The sequence below is a fragment of the Phanerochaete carnosa genome (genome assembly GCF_000300595.1).
Source record: "Phanerochaete carnosa HHB-10118-sp unplaced genomic scaffold PHACAscaffold_1, whole genome shotgun sequence".
NCBI classification, from domain to species: Eukaryota; Fungi; Basidiomycota; class Agaricomycetes; order Polyporales; family Phanerochaetaceae; genus Phanerochaete; species Phanerochaete carnosa.
Window position 1 is genome coordinate 4435736 of NW_006767628.1, and position 17618 is coordinate 4453353.

Here is a 17618-nt window from a genome sequence, read left to right on the forward strand (position 1 = left end):
GGGCCTCTTTGGAGCCTGTCGGTCACAGTATATATAGCTCCCAGTTCATGTGAAAAAGCTCCGGAAGTTCGTACCTTGAGCCACACGAAGAAGACTCCCGAGGCCATGGCGGCGGCGATAATCCATTGAATCAGAGAAACAGTGACCTGCGAGACATCGATCTTCGGGCCATGTCCGATGTTTCTCAGGGCTGAGAGAGGTGGATTCATAGTAGGGCTGAGGTTCGTTTAGAACTTCTACGCTTTTGCGTGTGGTTGAAGGCGACGGCAAGAGCAGGAGAAGAGAAGTAGGGAGACAAAGCGTTTATAAAATCCTCGATGAGTCAGGCTATTGCCAGGTTATAGCCGATTATTGTCGCTGAAAGTGAACCGCTATGGCTCTGTCTGTGAGAGGTGAAATCTTCCGCGAGATCCATGCCGCGTTGTTCTCTTTTATCGTGCATAGCGGTATAGTCCGGGTACCCAGGGTGTAAGGATGGGATAAGCAAGTCCTGCGCTGGCTTGTAGTGCGATACTTGACTCTTGATTAACGCGCCCTTATTATCAAGCGCCCATGGCTCCTCACCACGTTTTTCGCTTGCTTTGGTGTCGATTTTGAGGTAATTCTACATGCTGGCTACGATAACATTCGTATTCTCGTCTTCTTTTCATTCACAATTCACTCTTCTCCGCTGCCAGCTCATGTGCTTACCAATGTTGCTGCGCCGCTTCGTCACTGGCATCCTTCTCATCTTCTTAACTAGACTGGTTGGCATCTCCCGCCCGCTCTAAGAAACCATGTGACATCCAGCCCTAACCTACTCACTGGTAAGAATAAGCTATGTCGCGTACGGCGTGCTATGTTGTAGATAGCTCGGAACAACTTAGAGACATCCCTTTGGAAGTGTTGTGCAGTGACGCCGGCGAGTCCCATATATCAGACCCACCACGTGGCGAGAGCAGCCGAACGCGCCTCGCTTTGAGCGCCTTTGAGCACTTGCCCTCCTGCCCCTCCCTGTTCGACGCCCCTCGCGATGAGCACCGCCGAATGCATTGCGTCGGCGAACGACCTTCTCGCCGCGCACTCCGCACTGCTAGCACACGTGTGCACGAACCAGCGGGCGCACCGGCGGCAGCTGCGCACGCTGCCGTCCCCGCCGCAGCTCATCTTGAACGTCCCGCTCGTGCCGTCGCCCCAGCCGTCCCCGCCGCCGCCATCGTCGTCGCGCTCACCCTCACCTTCGCGGTCACCTGGGCTCCCGCCGAGGCCGGCACCGTACCGCCCGGACCTGCCCGCGGCGAAACGCGCGCGCATGGCGCGCTACGGCAACTACGTCCCCGAGGAGGAGACGATCCGCAACGACTACTCGCAGCGCTACGTCGACGGCGGCGAGTGGCCGCAGAACTGGGTGCTCGGTGCGGACCCGGAGCGCCGCTTCGAAGAGTGCGTGTCGTCTTTGTTTTTGCTCGTGGAGGTCTTGTGCGCGGATGCGGTCCTGGAATGCATCCTGGCGGGACGACGAGTGGTCGGCGCCAGTCGTCGTTGCGTCTGGATATATTCTGAGTATGCTGCATCGGCGTAATGAGGGCCTTTGCGTGCGTCTTGCAACGTGGCCGGGTCTTACACTTGCTCACCTCCTCCAATCCAGATACCCGAAACAACAACGCCTGCTCGCACTTAAAAAGGCCTCTGTCGCCCAGCACGCCCTCGCGCCCCGATACCTCTCCTTCTCGTCCCTCTCCTCGCTAAACCCATCCAAATTCGATGTCATCCTCATCGACCCGCCCTTCTCGTCGTCGTTTACATGGGACGACCTACAAGAGCTCCCGATACCAACACTCGCCGCCGACCCGTCGTTTGTGCTCATGTGGGTGGGCAGTGGTGCGGGCGAAGGTCTCGAACGTGGGCGTGAGATCATGGCGAGGTGGGGCTTCAGACGATGCGAAGATATTGTGTGGGTGAAGACGAACCACACGACGAATCGGGGACCTGGCGTGCGTTTCTCCCTTTGCTCATTATCCTACGGCCTAACGCGGAGCGACTATTCTTTAATCCAAGATAGACAGACCCGCCTACGACATCGCTGCTCACTCGGACTAAACAACATTGTCTCATGGGCATTCGTGGTACAGTGCGGCGATCAACAGATTCCTGGTTTGTGCATTGCAACGTTGGTGCGCTTATCCTCGTTTTTTTTGGCCATCTCAGCTGCTTATTCCATGCTCTACAGACACGGACGTGCTGATCTGGGAAGGCGATGTCTCAGATCCGACGCTGAAGCCTCCAGAGATGTACACTCTGATAGAGAACTTTTGTCTTGGCCTCCGTCGGCTAGAAATCTTTGGACGCGCACGCACGTTGCGGCCAGGGTGGGTCTCTGCACTCGCCGAGGGCGAGGAGGCGCGGGTGCAAGATGCCCTTGGAGACGACGCGCGGATGGAAGACGAGGACACGCCCGTGAAGTGGGACCGGGAGTCTTGGGAGGCGGGTATGAAGGAGCTGGTTACGAAGGCTGGTGGAAAGTTTGTTGTGCCAATGACAAGTGGTGAGCTTGCTGCTACCGCCCGCTTTCTGTCTCGTTGCTTATGTGCGCCCAAGAAATCGACGCCCTCCGACCAAAGTCTCCAGTCCGCTCAGGCGGACCATCGTCGACGTCAACTGGCGGTGCGATACCGATGTCAGGCGCGCCGAGCGGGATGGCCACGCCCATGGGCATGACGACGCAGCACAATCACAACCGCAACTTCAACCCACCTCCACGTATGATGGGCCCTCCTATCATCATGGGTGGTGTCGGACAGATGGGCGGGATGGGCAGCGAAGGACTGATCATGCCGATGCAAAACATGGCGCAGAACATGGCGCAGAACATGGGATGGCAGGACCCAAACGCAGGCATGGCAGGCATGGGTGGCGGCATGGGTGGCGTCGGCGGCATGAGCATGGGCGGCGCGCAGGGCATGGCGGGGATGAACACCATGGGGAACCACCTCGGCGCGCTTGGGGCGCTCGGGAACATGGCGAACCTGGGGAACATGGGTGGGAACATGGGCGGGGGCATGGGTGGAAACATGGGTGGGATGGGCATGGGCGGGATGAACATGAACCAGTTTGGCGGCGGTGGCGGCGCGGGGTTCGACGCGAGCGGGATGCACGGCATGGGCGGCTGGGAGGGGCAGGAGATGATGGGCATGGGAGGGATGGGGATGGGTGCGGGCGGAATGGGGAGCATGGGGAGCATGGGCGGGATGGGCATGGGCGGGGGCATGGGAATGCCGAATGCGATGGGTCTGAATGGGATGAATCAGCCGATGGGGATGAATGCGGCCGTGGGCCCTCGCCTGGGCTCGATGAACGCCGGAATGGGCCTAGGTCCCATGGGCGGCGGGATGAACAATATGGGCATGGGCGGGATGCAGGGCATGGGCCAGTGGAGGACCAGATGAGCGGGGGACAGCTCTTGTATATTTTGCTGGACACTTGCTTCGCCAGTCGAGCCTGCGATGTATTATTTACTGTATAATTTTCAACGTTGGATTGCGGGCGCCTGGGCGCCACAAAGGCGTTGCGCGGCCTGGGCCCGCCTGCGCTTGCGGACTCTGCGCCCAACGTCGACCAGGCTCTGGACGGCAACCGGCCGGGGCAGCGCGGCCCTTCCGCATCTCTCCCTCCGTCTTGGGACACTGATTCCCCCGATTTGCTTGCCTCCTGTCCTCTGTGCTTTCTCTCGAACAACCATGGCCATGAACACAGCCCCCCCGGACGCCCTCGAGACCAGCAAGCTCAACCGCGGATACCTCCACCCATTCTGGAACGGCGGAAGCGGGCGATACTTGTATGGCGTCGGAGAGCTCCCCAGGACGGTGCGCCAATGAGCTTCGTTCGTGCGAAGATGGCCCCTGACACTGACATGCCTGCAGCTCACCGAGCTCGCGATGTGCCAGTTGTCCGCCACAACCAGGCGGTCCGACGGCTGGTGGACGAAGCTGAGCGACCCCGTGTGGAGGTGCTCCTGGAGAAATACCGCACTCAGCTCGTCCTTCTGTGTCCGGACATCGACAGGCAACACCGTCGTGTTTCTCTCCCAGAAACAAGTGGGTCGTCGATTGGGCCGACGTTCATCGCGATGGAATCTTCAGGCTGAGCTATTGTAGGTTCAATATGTCCTCGACGAGCTCTCAGGGTATCTCGCTCTCAAAAACCAAGACGCGAACTGGTGCGTACGCTGTGCTCTGCCTCAAGCGAAACGTGCTAACTCGGCCTTAGCGAGGTTTCCTGTTACGACCGCATATGGGAGACCAGTACCCCCAACGACCCATGCCTCCTGCACATCCTCCAAGAACAGCTCAACACCCTTCGAACGGTGTCCTCGCTAGGGACCTCCTGTCGCAATATCATCAACCCCTACCTCCACCCCGTAGTCTACGGCCGTACGCTCGTGCGAGACCTGTCCGGCACGCTCGTCCCAGCCGAGCCTCCCCCGTTCTCCCAGCTCAACTACACCATCTCGTCGCGCTTCGCCTGCCTCCCAACGCTCTTCGCGGTCTCGCCCTGCCCATCGGCAGGCCCGCCGATGGTCACCACGCTCTCGTACATCAATGGCGTGCCGCCGTGGCAGGACGGACTGTACCGTAGCCTCGAGGGCGCCCTCGCTGCGTCGGTTCCGCTGTTCGAACATGTGCTCACCGATCTACACCGCAGCAACCTACTCTCGCACCGCATCCCCGGGACGTGCAGGTACACAGCGTGGGACGAGCCCCTCACGCCTGAGCACTCGGACGACGAGGAGAGCTGGGCGGTCTACCAAAAGGAGCTGCGTTCCTGGACGCTGAGCAGGCCGATACAGTATCCGGACGTCCTCGAACAGGGGTATATGGGTGGGATGGAGGAGAGGAAGTTCAGGGCGAGTCTCAGGGGGAGGAACATCAAAGTCATTATCAGAGTGACTGACATCCAAGTGGTGGGTACAAGATTAGCAGGAGCCTGGACGAGACTTAACGAGAACCACAGCACCCAGATCATCCTGCATTCGATGGCACACCTTGGCACGCCGAGGGCATGAGAAACGAGCGTATCGTTGCGTCCGTCGTACAATGCATAGCAATGGTGCGCTCCCATCTACAGTACACTCCCTCATCGAACTCAGTTTTCCTTTAGTCAAACGTAAAGCCCATCAGCCTCTCGTTCCGCATGCCCGTCCGTGCACCAGTGGGCTGCTCCTCAGACGACGAGGGCGCGACGATCCGCACCTGGGGCCTGCGGCTCAACTCGTCGAGTCACCAGTTCCTGGGGACGACGAGCCTGCGGGCGGGACACGCGCTTGCGTTCCCGAACATCTACCAGCACCGCTTCACGGATGTGCGCCTCGAGGACACCGCGCGGCCGGGCGCGCTCACCCTCCTGAGCCTGCACCTCGTCGACCCCGAGCTCACGGGCGGTGGCGGCGACGACGACGCGTCGGACCTCGAGGTGCCCGCGACGAACCGCGTGCCGGCGCAGCAGACGGCGTGGGTGCGCGCCGCGCTCGAGGAGAGCATCGACACGCGCGTGCCCGAGGAGATCATCGAGCGCATCATGGACTTTGTCGAGGGCGTGTTGACCGACGACGAGGCGGCCGCGAGCGCGCATGCGATGAAGCACGAGCGCGTGCAGTTTTGGAAGGAGCACAACCAGTTGTGGTTCAGCTTGCCTTTTGCTGGGTTCGAGAACTGAGAGTGCCAGGTTTGTTTCGAGGGCCCCGAGGGGCCGTGGATGCACAGGAACACGCGTGCCAGGAGCTGTTAACATTTCATCCAGGGTTTTATGCTTGGTTCTGTTTTCTACGGAGGAATCATTTTGTGTGTACGTCTTTCATCGGCTCTACCTTGACCTTGTCAGACCGTGTCGACGTTCAAACGGGCGTAAGACTTGTTCGCCATGTACATGCAGGCATGACGAGCCTGCGTCCGCAGCTGTGTCGTTTAGTGTAATAGATGATAAACACGATATCTCGGATGACAACTGTCCGAACGGATCTGGCGCGTCATCCTCATTTCCGCATCTGAGCTAGCACCGCCTTTCAGCTCTCAAGATCTCTTGTCCAAGAGGAAGTCTATTCGCGCCAGAGTGTCGGTGTCGGTCCCAAGCAAGCCCGAGAACAACATATGGTCTGTTATGACAGTACTAGTGATGTCACCTCTGCATGAGCTTGAAGCATTTGTTTGCTCTCTCGTGCGTGTACTGCGGCCATCCGACCGGCACAGCAGATCGTGAACGTAAGAGATCCTGGACGTAAGCAGCTCACAGGACGACACACCGAGAACACACTTACGTCCCGGATCGAGATCGTTCACGAAACTGTTCAGGAAGCCGAGCACCTGGTTCGTATAGCGACGGCAGCGAGGACGGAACCGAGGGTGACGCCGAGCTAGATTCGAGTTTTTCTTTTCTTTTCGGAATGAACGCGAACGGTGGCTGCAGCGGCGCGCGGAACACTATGGCCGTGTGTGTATTACGCCTCGTACAGGCTGTCGCTTGTGCCGAGCGTGGGTTCGTTCGCGGGGTACGGTGTGTGGATCGTTGCGAAGGTGCCGTTATTGACCGTCGAGAAGTCTGAGACAAGCAGCTCGCGGATATAGCTATCGAAGACGCCATTCTCAATGGCGGGTGGGGTGGAAAGGCTGCAGAGAGCTGGGTACCCTCGTTGAGCTGTAGGAAAGTATATCAACACCGCTAGCCTCTGCTAAATGCGACGTAAGAGCTCACGTTTTTCCTCCCAAGCATAGGCGCATGCAAGAGAGGCCGGTTGTCAGGGCTGGTCGTTGATGCGCTCGCTCGTAAGGGTGGATGTCGCGTATGGGGGAGCGGTATACAGAAACGTTGAATATACAGCTAACGCTTAGCAAACAGCTGAGCCCACGCCGAACCACTAGCACTTAACGACCCAGGCTTTCTTCGCACCCAGTCGCTTGAAGGCGCTGGGATATGACTTGCCAAGTTTATGAATTTATCGTACATCGACGCTGACGAAGTTGTCTTGCTATGCAACTAAGAGTGAATAGGACGCAGTGCGGAACATAGCGCATAAACTTACAAGGGGATCGTGTAGAAATTCATGATATTTGCATGGAGTAGCCGTTGCTCTGAAGTGGATGTGGTGGGACTGCAAGCTGCCTGCACCTGCGGACTGTGAAACGCAACGTAAGTCCAAAGACGCGTTTTGTCTCATCGTAGTGCTCACTCTCCCCCATATAGTCACCTATGACCGCGGTGACTGTCCAGTCGGTACTCGAGCTGCGATTCATCAGGATCTCCGCCGAATGGACTGATATCGTTCTTCTATAGACCTGCATTGAGATCCTCTGGTGGAACATGCCGGCCGGTTACTGGCTGTATATCCGAAAAACCATTAAGGCTGCAGAGCTAAACCCCAAACTAACTTAGCGTGGGTACCGGAGAAGCCCAAAGGATTAATTCGCTACTTACCAGACAGGCTATCATTAATATTAAAGACGAGATACAGACCAGAAGTAACGCCACACATTGATACGAGAATTAGGGCTCTGAGATATTGACACTCCCGCTAGCGATGCGTATCAGGTCGAAGGTATGGAGATATAGGCACTGCGGCAAGACTCTCGTTCAGTATTATTGAACAAGATGTCACCATGCACATACCCGTGCAGCCACACGTCTCCCTGAAACGCTTTGGCTCGAATCTTTGTCTACATGTGATATGGATGGCAAGACCCGACAAGAACTGGGAGCTTGTCCATCGCCAAGATTCTGAGTAGTCTCTAGACCTGATTGTGGGAGGCACGGTGTCAGCTAAAACGATGCAGACATACATTAGCGTGCATTCAGTTTGAGTTAGGTGGTCCACGTCCATCGGCACCTCGAGGGCTGCAGATGGTAACTAAGGGCAACTGTCCCTAAAATTACTGACATCTTGTACTTCCATAGGTACTAGGCTTATGAGGAGTGCTGGAGATTTGAAGCACAAGATCTCCGAGTCCAACGACGACTCGGAAAATGGAAAACCAAGCCATCGTTCGGTTCCGTTCGAAACGGAGAAAACGCCACGGAAAACTCTGGACGTGAGACTGACAGCGAGGGAAGGCGGAACCGACGTTACAGATAACAGGGACGCCGGCGGGCACAGGAGAGTAACGAAGCCAGAGAGGATGGGCATCTTCGGGCTCGCGAAGAGCACATGGCAAAACTGGTCATTATACAAGATCAAGTCAGCTGTTTGAGAGGGCGATAGCCATATACAAAGCGTACGCGTTCAGTCAGTGATGCAAACTTTTCAATGTCAGTTCGTGGGTAACAGGAGACATATAAAGGTAGGACATGCGTGCAAGCGTGAGAGTCATCCTTAGCAAAGATTCGGTACCATTAAGCTGTTGGCTTGACTCGAGAGAAACAGTAGCGGACATTCGAGATAATTATGATTAGTTGCTCTATTCTTTCTCGGGTAGCTTGAGGCTTGAAAGCTTGAAGACGGACAGTACTTGACTAGCTTGACTGGCTGTTACAGTGACGGGCGCTTGCGCGTACTTGCTCTCAACCTCCATGAAGCGGAACGTGGTATACTTTATATGACTTGTTTTGCTGAGCTTTCTACTCGTGCGATACAACAGAACAAGAGCTGAACAATACTCCCTACAAACGCAAGGTTGGTTTTCTAGGTCTTGGCACATTGATTTGTACATCAGCGTTTCGACAGTGGCACCGCCGATGCGTCACGTACTTGCTGTTGCGGCCTCAATGCCGTACATCTCTCAACCATCTTCAGCCGCATGTCAACACATAAAATCATTTCAGATCGTGCCGATCCGCATGGTTGCGCACGGGGCGCGTGCATGAACTTCACGATGGTGAGGTCATCGCCAGACGGCGCCCGTCTGCCGTTTGTCGCCATCCGACTTCGACTGATAAATGTACTCTTCCCATGGGCAGCCGCTGAACATCTGGATGGGTCCGGACAGGCGTGTTGATTTAATTTAGCGACTCGAGGTGCACCGGCTTTGAGGTTTTCGCGCCGTCTCTCATTTGTGCTGACAGATATCCACCGACCCTGGCCCTCAATCTCGGGGGACGTTGCCCGCAACTGGCAAACACCGCTACACCTCTTCGTCTCAGTCAGAACAAGAGATCCGTCGCTGGAGTGTGCTGTAATTAATGCTGCATGTTGTCGACGGCAAGCCTGGCGCGCCGTAGCCCGTGCCCTGACATCCTTCTGACGCGCTTTTTAATAAGAGTGAGCATGGCTTTTTCTAGCGACTTTGCCCCATCATTTCGACTGATCCCCGTCTACGGCACGAAACTCACTCCACCTTCTAGACTGCTGCCTCCAAGTCCTCTCTCCCGAGCTCGATGTTAAGATTCAATGGCCGGTCCAGATCACCTCATTATTTCCATCGAACACGGAGTTACAGGCCATTGGCGGGTACCTGCATCGCTAGCGTCAAGACGTCAGGATAATATGATGAACTTGGCAGTTTCTTGGAAGGTGTATAAAACGCTTCACCTGGCATAGATAGAGAGCAAGGGTGAGCCCCATCTCTCCTTGCGGACCGTCACGAACTAAAGTCAAGAATGCGCTTCAACAACGCTCGTGCTTTTTCCCTCGTAATCGGGCTGCTCTCCTTCGCGGCGAGCGGCACGGCTCGTGCGACATACCAGCATCTTGCTCGGACGACGTCGGATGTATGTGCCAACATCGACCTCGAGTTGGCGGTCGACGTCTTGGGCATCAAAGTCATAGTTGGCCTTCTCGGTCGGTGCTAGTTTCATTGCTAGCCATTGTCTCTAAGATGACTTTCCCAGACATTTGCCTTTGCCTTTCCGCTATTCCTGATCTGTGCAATTCCAAGTCTAATCCCGTTGTCGCGAGTGCGGTCGGTCTTGTCGGAGTAGCGTCAGTCGAGGCTACTCTGACGGACACGGTTAGTGACTCGTTCCACCCTCGCATAGCTGTCTGACGATTCGTTCAGGTCAACACCGCTGCGGGCCATGAGACCTGTACTTATCCTGACAACTGTGATCCCCTCTGTTCGGCTGGGTATGCGTTTATTTACTTGATGAACAAAAAAAACACCTCTTGACAAGCCAATACACAGAAACCCTTGTGGCTTCCAATGCAAGAATGGCTTCGTCCCCTCTCCCGCCTCGCATCCCACGCAATGCATCTGTCCTGCTCCGAACAAGGTCTGCAACGGCATATGTGGCTCGTACAAGTCCTGCCCCTCTTCCGGGCCCAAGAAGCGCGAGGACCTCGAGCGTAGGGCCGTCTGCGGCGCCGAGCTCACGGCATGCGGCGTCTACGGTTTCGGCAACTTTAACGCGTGGGAGTGCGTCGATACCAAGAGCGACCTCGAGAGCTGTGAGTGGACGATCCTCTCGCCCCATGCTGATCGGCGTACGCGAGTCACCGCTGACTTCACTTTTCATTGCTTTGGGTAATTCTACGACGCGTCAATCTGTTTCGCACATATCCTGAACTCAACTCTGCAATTTCGGTTGTAAACTCTACACTGAAGGCGGCGGCTGCATGGTGCCCTTTGGCCGTAACCTTGCACGGGGCGTTGACTGCACGGGTATCCCAGGCGTCATGGATGTCACTTGCGTTTCAGGCTCCTGCGTCATTCGTCGCTGCCAGCCTGGTTACGTCGTCTCCCTTGACAACACCTTCTGTCTCCAGACCGAGACTCTTACCAGGCTTCAGGCCGAGGCCGGCGACGAACCGGCCGCCCTCTACGGGCTGGAGCACGTCCCGCTCCAGAAGAAGAGTGCCTGAGGAATACGGTTCGATCGCAATCTCAACGAGGTGGGGGTTAGCGTGCCTGCGGCAGCGAGAAGCGCGTATCGTTTGACCGGACTCTGTGGTGGAATCGAAATAGGCACGGATGGACTTCTAAAGCTAGGACGTGATCGTGTACCCGTCTGATTTGTAACTATGCTTCGGTCCTGAACATGCATGATTATTGGCTCGTCCTCTCTGTCTCGTAAGGTCGTTTGAAACTTTGATTTATATTGACACGATGTCAATCTCGGCGTCAAGATGCAGCAGCACAACACAATTTATCCGACTACCGCACATCCACAGTGCAGTCCCTAATGGGCTGCTTGAGCGACTCAGGCACGAGCATCATGCATGGATTTCCGCAGCTGTGGCTTCCATAAGTGAAGGAGATTCATTGGTCATGGGGGGCGAAGACGACGAGAGCTCCACAGCCTGCCGGCGGCGAGCAATGATGGTGTTGAATGTTGTCTGTTATCAAGGTTACTATCGAGTTACTCCGAAGCATTTAAGACTTACGATACGATGCCTTCCAACGAGTTCCCCGAACAACTGCAGCCTTTCGTCTGGCATCTTCTCGAGGAAGTCATCGAGCGTGACGCTGTTCAAGATGATCGCAGCAGCAAAAACGTTCATGCCATCTATTGCAGCGAGGTCACGCTCGTCCTGCAGGGTCAGGCACAGGTATCGTCAAGTCAAGTTACGGAAGGCATGATGAGCGGATGTCTCAAAAGGCAAACGATAAATAAATAAAATATTGGTAGCGCACGTACCAGATCCTCGTCATCTAGTTCCAGCCAATGACGGTCGCCCCAGATAACACCGCCTGTGATGTCTCTGCCCTCGGCCAGGTCTCCGAATAGTCTTACTGTCCGTGCTGCATTTGCGAGCGTCAGCGGAAACGCGAGCTGTACAGTCGTGTCTGCACGTTTGTCGCAGCACGCCTCCGCAAGAGCAAGATCCCGCTTGAACTTCTTCACCGCTTTAGCGACGGGTGGCGAGAACGGGTCCACTGACAGAAGCTCTTGGCCACCCATATGGCCGTGTGAAGGCTGGTCGAGCGGAAATGACTCGAAAACGATGAGTAGGTGCGCGAATCGCCAGGAGAGCCGGTTCACGAGCGAAGTCAGAGCCTCGCACTTACTCGGCATCGTCCGGAGAGGGCAAAAGGTAACCGCGGCGTCTGGATCGAGAACGATGTCCGCGCCGCCGAGGCTTTCGCGTTCAGTGAGCCGCACCGCGCACGCAGCCGAAGCTAGCGCCCGAACCAGTCCACGCCTCTGGATAAATTCGAGAGAGACGAGGTACCTGTGCCGGGTGCTCGGCAAAAAATGTGTATCTGGCAAAATGAGCGCATGGCCGTCCACGAGTTCGGGGGGTACCGTAATAGGAATAGTGTCCGGGCCGCTGCCTCGCGCCACTTGGATAGTAGGGAGATGATGAACGACGTCCGGTGCGACGACTTGCCTAGAGCGTAATCGCATGAATTCTTGAAGCGACGTCTTTGCGGATGGACATTGCAGGAGGCTTGCGTTATCCGTGACAGATGGAATGTTTGTATGGCGCTCTATTGGTAATTCACAAGGTTGCAGCTGGTTACCCGTCGGGAAGTTTGTGCTCTCTTCGTCTTGAAATCGTGCTAGGTCAGGTTGGCCAGCAATAGCACCCGTCACAGCCAGCGTCGCGCGCGGTGGAGCAGAAGTGCTGTCGGTAGTGCCGTCAGCTCCATGGAAGTGTCTAGAGTGAGCGCAGATAGTAGTGTCATTCTCAGGACCATGAGGCGGAGGTCGTGTCCAGACTGAAGCTGCGGGACAGCCCGCCTCCCAGTGACCCAAGAGTACGGGCTCCACGTCAGGAATGACCTCGCCGTCATCGGCAGGTCCCTCGAATCCGTGTGCGTCGTCTGAGAGTTGGCCGAACCTATTCGCTCGTGACCTAGATTCGGGCGAGTCGGGGATGAAAACGCCTGAGTCCTCGACACAGTCCAAGTAGTCCCCGTCTGCCGCAGAATTCACGGGAAGACCAGCTGTGGGATAGCCAGAGTCTTGTTCAAAAGACCGCCAAGGAGCACATGGCATGATAACAGCCGGTGAGGAGAACCTAAGTCGCTTGACTGGCCGATCGTCGTTAGTGGAGCTCCCGTCGCTGATGTCCTCATCATTGCTGCCAGAGGGGGTCGGGTCCGGCAGACCAGAAAGGCGTTGCCGCTCTGAAGTCGTCAAGACAAATTCCTCAGAGCCATCGCCCTCAATAGAGATACTCGGGGTTAACTGATCGAGGAACCAGCACCGAGCTGAAGCCGTCTCGAAAGGATTGCCAGAAATGCCGGTATGGATGTTGTCTGAGACAACAGTGAAGTCACGTAGGAGTTCAGCCAGAGCATCCTCGACCGTAGAACCTTCTTGAGCGCACTCTGACTCGCCCTTAAGGTCTTCCAAACATTCAACCTGGACGTTCTCAATAAGCCGAGACACCTCTTCATGCGTAGGAACACTTGTCCCGAAGTTGAATGGCCTGTTCTCGACAGGAAACGTATTAGTGGCATGGGAAATGGACCCGTCGAAGTTTTAGTAAAGACGACGAACCGCCAGCTCAACTCGAGGTTCAAGGCCTTGGAGCCCTTGATCTCTTTCAAGAAGCCGCTTTGGGTAGAATCTTGTCGAGATATGACGGGTCCTAGTCTTGTCGAGTCCGCTATATCTTTGTCCTTCTTGATGTCCTTCGGCGCTAATAGAGCGCCGAGGGAGGCTGGCATATATGCATCGTTTGGCGGATGTTCGTTAGGTGGCGGCAAGTCGGGCACTGAGAGGGTGTGGGCCCAGAACAACAGTCTCTGTAGGTGGTGAAAAGCGGCTTACCGTCCATCAGGAGGGTTTCCTTGTCATCCAATCTCTCCTTTAGTATGAAGTCCTTCGGGTCGACCACAAAGCCTCCGTCCGTCCCACTCTCGTGTTTGTACATCTTTTTCAAAACTCTTGTGATTCCAATGTCGTCGCTGCCACTGCTCAGCTCCGGACTACCCGGACTCATTGTGCCCACTTCGGAATCCATGATGGTAGGTGGCTGACCGAGGAGCGAGGCAGTGATAGTCGTGTGCGGCGAAGACGGTTCGGACTTCGGCGTTATAGGGTTGGTCTGACCATCCATGGAACCACCACCGACAACAATTTTCGCGCGTTGCTTTGTTGGGGTTTTCGGTATTGGTTGAATAAATGATAGGAACGAGTGAAGACTGCGTGAATATTATCAGCTCATAAATATATCCACACATGAGGCGGCGCACCTTTCGTTCTCCCCGATAAGCCTTGGTTTTCCCTGCGAACATCTAAATCTCTTGGACCGAGGAAGCTCGTATTCATCTGTGGGTGTTGGTCATCAAGGCGAAAACCGTCGGGAAATCTCGTTACTCACCCATTCTATCGATATACTCTTTTGCGAGCTTTTCGTTTGTACTCGGGGACGACCAGGGCAGGTATCTGTCCACCTCAAGCTCGTCCACCTCTTCGCCGGATGACGAATACGAGGAGAAGCTTGGTGAAGATGGTGTCTCGTATGCTTCTGGAGCAATGTTATCAGTTTGCAACCCAATGATAACAGCGTATATATTCACTCCAACCGTCGACTACCACCATGTGTTCCTTGTAAAGGTCGGTTGACTCTTCTTCATTGGGGTTCTTTGCGGTCTGCACCAGCGGACCAAGGTCTTTGAGCCCGCCTAGTCCGCCATACCTACTTGCTGTTGGAAGACGAGCACCACCAGGATTTCGATCTCTGGCGAATAGAGGCGGCGACGCATATCGCGGGGGATCATAGGTGGGCGAATTTGTGTCTTTCCTGCACAGGAAGGCCGCAACGTGAACGTTATCATCGTTGTTATGCTTGAATGCGTTTCCCTGGGGAAGCGTCTGCTGAACTAGATCTCGTACAGATGCAAGCGTATCGGGATCAATGACTAGCTTGCGGCCGCTACATGGAGAGGAAGGTCGATGAAGTAGAAGGTCCGGTGGACGAGACGCATACGCACGATACCGTTTCGCGAATGTCTTCTTGGACTTCGTCGGTTTTTGATAGTTCTGTATCAATAATAGAAACATCGGCTTTTGCTACTCCACGGTCCGCGAGTAAGGAGTTCAATGGTCCAGGGACACGGCTACGAGCTGTCGTCTTCCCGAATTGAGGAGTTTGGTGGACGGCTCGTAACGTCAAGACAGGGGACAATGGACGAATATAGTGAATATCTGAAAAACCTCAGCTGTATGCTTTCAAAGGTTTCAAACGACAAAACATACCACTCTCGCCTTCAAGCCAGCAGTTCTCAGACTTATTGCATTTACACTTCGAACTAGCCGAGGACTGGAGGAAGTCCTTAAGATACGACTTGGCTTCTGGGTTGACATCCAACCTCTCCTGGTACTCTGTCACTCCGGGTAGTTTGAAGGTTGAAGCGATTAATTCCGGCAGGGCTGGTTCAAGGGTGAGAGATGTTGGATCCTGTGTTGGTATAGTATGTAAACTCTGGGACAAAATCTGCACAGTAATTGAACTCAATCTAAGGTCTAGTATGGTTAGTCAAGAGCACTCACTTCGTGTACGGTTCTATTAGTGAACGCGACATAGTCGGTGGTCAGGTGTGTAAGTGCATAATCGTGCAGCAGGTCGTGAATATGAGCTCGCAATGCCAATTCTCTACCTCTGAGCGACATGGATAGCTGAGTATGATGGTTGGGTACATGCGTCGCCTGGCGAAGGGCCGCGAAAGAATGACGCTGAAGACGCGATCAAACTCCGCCCGCGAGAAACGCGACGCGATTGATCCGCTTTCACGTTAATCTCTACCTACTAGCGTCTCCACAGGAAAGAATGGCCTGCCCACGCCGCAGCAGAAACTCGCATGACAGTGACTATCCCCTGTTCGTCTCACTTCTTCATCCTATCTAATGCACAAATTCTCCCGAGGTTCTCATGAGCTAGACACGTGCATGGCCAAAATATCCTGCTCTCACAGACCGCATCCATCGAGAACGTATGCAGGTTTATTTTTGTGCGTAGGCTCGGAGTGTCGCCTAATGCGATAGCTGTTCTCCCATTGAACTGACTCTCATGACTTATAGACGTAATGGAGCCAGCCTTCTTATGGCTTCAGATCCAGACGTCTGGTGAAGAGAAGCCTGTGGTCGGCCATACGGTTTAGCAGAGGGTCGAGTATATGAACCCGTGAATGTCTCTGCAGCGATAGGGCTCTAGCTCTAGGGCTCATCTCAGACCATTCACTGTCGCAAAACTACCAATGTTAGCCCGTGTCCTACTAGGTCTTGTCCTCGCAGTGCTGTCGGCGACCGTTTCCGCCGCGGCGACATCGGACGCGTCACTGGTCGTGAAAGTCCCTCTGGAACATTCCAGGGGATCCACTGCAGGCTCTCCCAATAATACTGACAAATGGCTCGGCATTCCCTTCGCTCAGTCACCGGTCGGGAACTTGCGCTTCAAGAGCCCTGTCGCCATTACCAAGCCCTCGCATTCGGTACAAGATGCTAACCAATTCGGTAATGCGTGCCCACAAAGACCATCAGACACCTTAGGTGCTCCGCTCGGCGAGGACTGCCTATTTCTCAACGTACGTTTCCATTGTATACACCCCAACATCACTTGACCTTTTGGCAGGTGTGGAGGCCGGCAGGGACGAGAGCTGACGCGAAGCTGCCTGTACTTGTCTGGTTCTACGTAAGCCTCCTCCCTACCGAGGTCACGTATCCGTTCTCAGATTTTATACATTCAGGGTGGAGCATTTATGGACGGGTAGGTGCCTTTTGTTTAGTAGAAAGGTAGCGGCTAACCATTTTCTAGAGCCGCCTCCAACCCTTCATTCGACCCAACGCGTAAGCAGCTGTGTCCATCCATTTCACTCATCCTTCGACGCTCCCTGTAGGCATCATCAATCGCAGTGCTAATATCTCAAAACCAATCGTCTTCGTCTCGATGTAAGTACAGACGCCATCCCATCGTTCCATCTCGGCGCACTGAATTGACACCATCAGCAACTATCGAGTCAACACCTTCGGTTTCGTCAGTCGTTTTTTCTTTCACACGAACTAATATTGTGCTGAGCATTGTTGCAGCTGGCCAGCTCTCATGTACCCATAGAGGACTTGGACGCCGGATTGCAGGACCAGCGACTAGCCCTCGCTTTCTTACAAGACAATGTCGCAGCTTTCGGTGGCGATCCGAACAAAGTGACAATCTGGGGTCAATCTGCCGGAGCCGGTAGTGCAGAGGCACAAATCGTTTTCCCGGCTAAGCAATCGCACTTCCGGGCTGCGATCTTTGACTCGTCTACCGGACCTTTGTCAGTCATGTCTTCCTTCAAGCGCTGGGATGTGGACTGACACATGTATAGCAAGACAGCTCCTCCCGCTAGTACGTACGATGAGCCAGGCAAGCCCTATGCGCTGTTGACCGAGGCAGTTGGGTGCACGTCGGGACCTGGCTCATTTGAATGCCTGCAGCAAGTCCCGTTCGAGGTATGACTCGTGCCATGGGAAATCTACTGAGGAAAATCTGACAAAAGCATTATAGACTTTGCTCAACGCCTCGAACACTCTGATAGGTCAACGTCTTAATGGACAGCTGTGGCAGCCTGCAGTGGGCCCTCCGGGGAGCTTCATTTCAGCACGCCCTTCCGTACAGATCGCGAGTGGCAACTTCCTGCACGTACCTATTTTGGCGGGTACAAACGTAAGCATGTCATTCCCTAGCAAAAACAAACTCAATAACACTCTTCACGTAGCTCAACGAAGGCACTATCTTCAGCGAATCCCTCCTGGGCCTCTCCATTCCACCATCCGAGGAGGACGCTGCA

The 17618-nt window shown here is 55.0% G+C and overlaps 6 protein-coding genes across 6 annotated transcripts; 4 read left to right on the forward strand and 2 right to left on the reverse strand.

Annotated features, from left to right (window-relative positions):
* Positions 1-1012: 1012 nt before the first annotated feature.
* Positions 1013-2697, forward strand: PHACADRAFT_82400 (uncharacterized protein; the record flags this gene model as incomplete). Its single annotated transcript, XM_007390847.1, has 4 exons — positions 1013-1422; positions 1628-1973; positions 2042-2153; positions 2210-2697. The coding sequence occupies 4 exons, from the start codon at positions 1013-1015 to the stop codon at positions 2695-2697; spliced, it is 1356 nt and encodes a 451-aa protein (XP_007390909.1).
* Positions 2698-3594: 897 nt separating this feature from the next.
* On the forward strand, positions 3595-5960 carry PHACADRAFT_248156 (uncharacterized protein). Its single transcript, XM_007390848.1, has 6 exons — positions 3595-3842; positions 3900-4073; positions 4134-4195; positions 4246-4939; positions 4990-5085; positions 5137-5960. The coding sequence occupies exons 1-6, from the start codon at positions 3717-3719 to the stop codon at positions 5689-5691; spliced, it is 1707 nt and encodes a 568-aa protein (XP_007390910.1). The 5' UTR covers positions 3595-3716; the 3' UTR covers positions 5692-5960.
* Positions 5961-6475: 515 nt separating this feature from the next.
* PHACADRAFT_248158 (uncharacterized protein) lies at positions 6476-7580 on the reverse strand. The gene is made up of 5 exons (XM_007390849.1): positions 7444-7580; positions 7199-7380; positions 7052-7144; positions 6724-6997; positions 6476-6666 (listed from the first exon to the last, which is right to left on the reverse strand). Exons 2-3 carry the CDS (start codon positions 7308-7310, stop codon positions 7071-7073), a joined length of 186 nt encoding a protein of 61 aa, XP_007390911.1. The 5' UTR covers positions 7311-7380; positions 7444-7580; the 3' UTR covers positions 6476-6666; positions 6724-6997; positions 7052-7070.
* A 1724-nt stretch (positions 7581-9304) lies between these two features.
* Positions 9305-10946, forward strand: PHACADRAFT_248159 (uncharacterized protein). The gene is made up of 5 exons (XM_007390850.1): positions 9305-9739; positions 9790-9908; positions 9957-10024; positions 10083-10345; positions 10503-10946. The coding sequence occupies exons 1-5, from the start codon at positions 9559-9561 to the stop codon at positions 10757-10759; spliced, it is 888 nt and encodes a 295-aa protein (XP_007390912.1). The 5' UTR covers positions 9305-9558; the 3' UTR covers positions 10760-10946.
* Positions 10947-11110: 164 nt separating this feature from the next.
* Positions 11111-15465, reverse strand: PHACADRAFT_190671 (uncharacterized protein; the record flags this gene model as incomplete). The annotated part of the gene is made up of 11 exons (XM_007390851.1): positions 11111-11233; positions 11282-11428; positions 11536-13276; positions 13348-13564; positions 13621-13994; positions 14046-14121; positions 14174-14320; positions 14373-14728; positions 14787-15000; positions 15052-15289; positions 15346-15465. The coding sequence occupies 11 exons, from the start codon at positions 15463-15465 to the stop codon at positions 11111-11113; spliced, it is 3753 nt and encodes a 1250-aa protein (XP_007390913.1).
* A 584-nt stretch (positions 15466-16049) lies between these two features.
* PHACADRAFT_190672 (uncharacterized protein) lies at positions 16050-17286 on the forward strand (the record flags this gene model as incomplete). The annotated part of the gene is made up of 7 exons (XM_007390852.1): positions 16050-16376; positions 16424-16558; positions 16607-16638; positions 16705-16740; positions 16798-16825; positions 16879-17105; positions 17157-17286. The coding sequence occupies 7 exons, from the start codon at positions 16050-16052 to the stop codon at positions 17284-17286; spliced, it is 915 nt and encodes a 304-aa protein (XP_007390914.1).
* Positions 17287-17618: the final 332 nt, after the last annotated feature.

Excerpts from the sequence above, each read along its gene's own strand:
- PHACADRAFT_248158 (XM_007390849.1), bottom strand. The coding sequence starts at position 7,310 with ATGCAGGTCTATAGAAGAACGATATCAGTCCATTCGGCGGAGATCCTG. Across the intron at positions 7,145-7,198 it reads AGGTGACTATATGGGGGAGA|TCCGCAGGTGCAGGCAGCTT; the intron begins GTGAGCACTACG and ends TGCGTTTCACAG.
- PHACADRAFT_248159 (XM_007390850.1), top strand. The coding sequence starts at position 9,559 with ATGCGCTTCAACAACGCTCGTGCTTTTTCCCTCGTAATCGGGCTGCTC. Across the intron at positions 9,909-9,956 it reads AGGCTACTCTGACGGACACG|GTCAACACCGCTGCGGGCCA; the intron begins GTTAGTGACTCG and ends CGATTCGTTCAG. Across the intron at positions 10,346-10,502 it reads CAAGAGCGACCTCGAGAGCT|GCGGCGGCTGCATGGTGCCC; the intron begins GTGAGTGGACGA and ends TCTACACTGAAG.
- PHACADRAFT_248156 (XM_007390848.1), top strand. The coding sequence starts at position 3,717 with ATGGCCATGAACACAGCCCCCCCGGACGCCCTCGAGACCAGCAAGCTC. Across the intron at positions 4,074-4,133 it reads TGTTTCTCTCCCAGAAACAA|GTTCAATATGTCCTCGACGA; the intron begins GTGGGTCGTCGA and ends GAGCTATTGTAG. Across the intron at positions 4,940-4,989 it reads GAGTGACTGACATCCAAGTG|CACCCAGATCATCCTGCATT; the intron begins GTGGGTACAAGA and ends CGAGAACCACAG.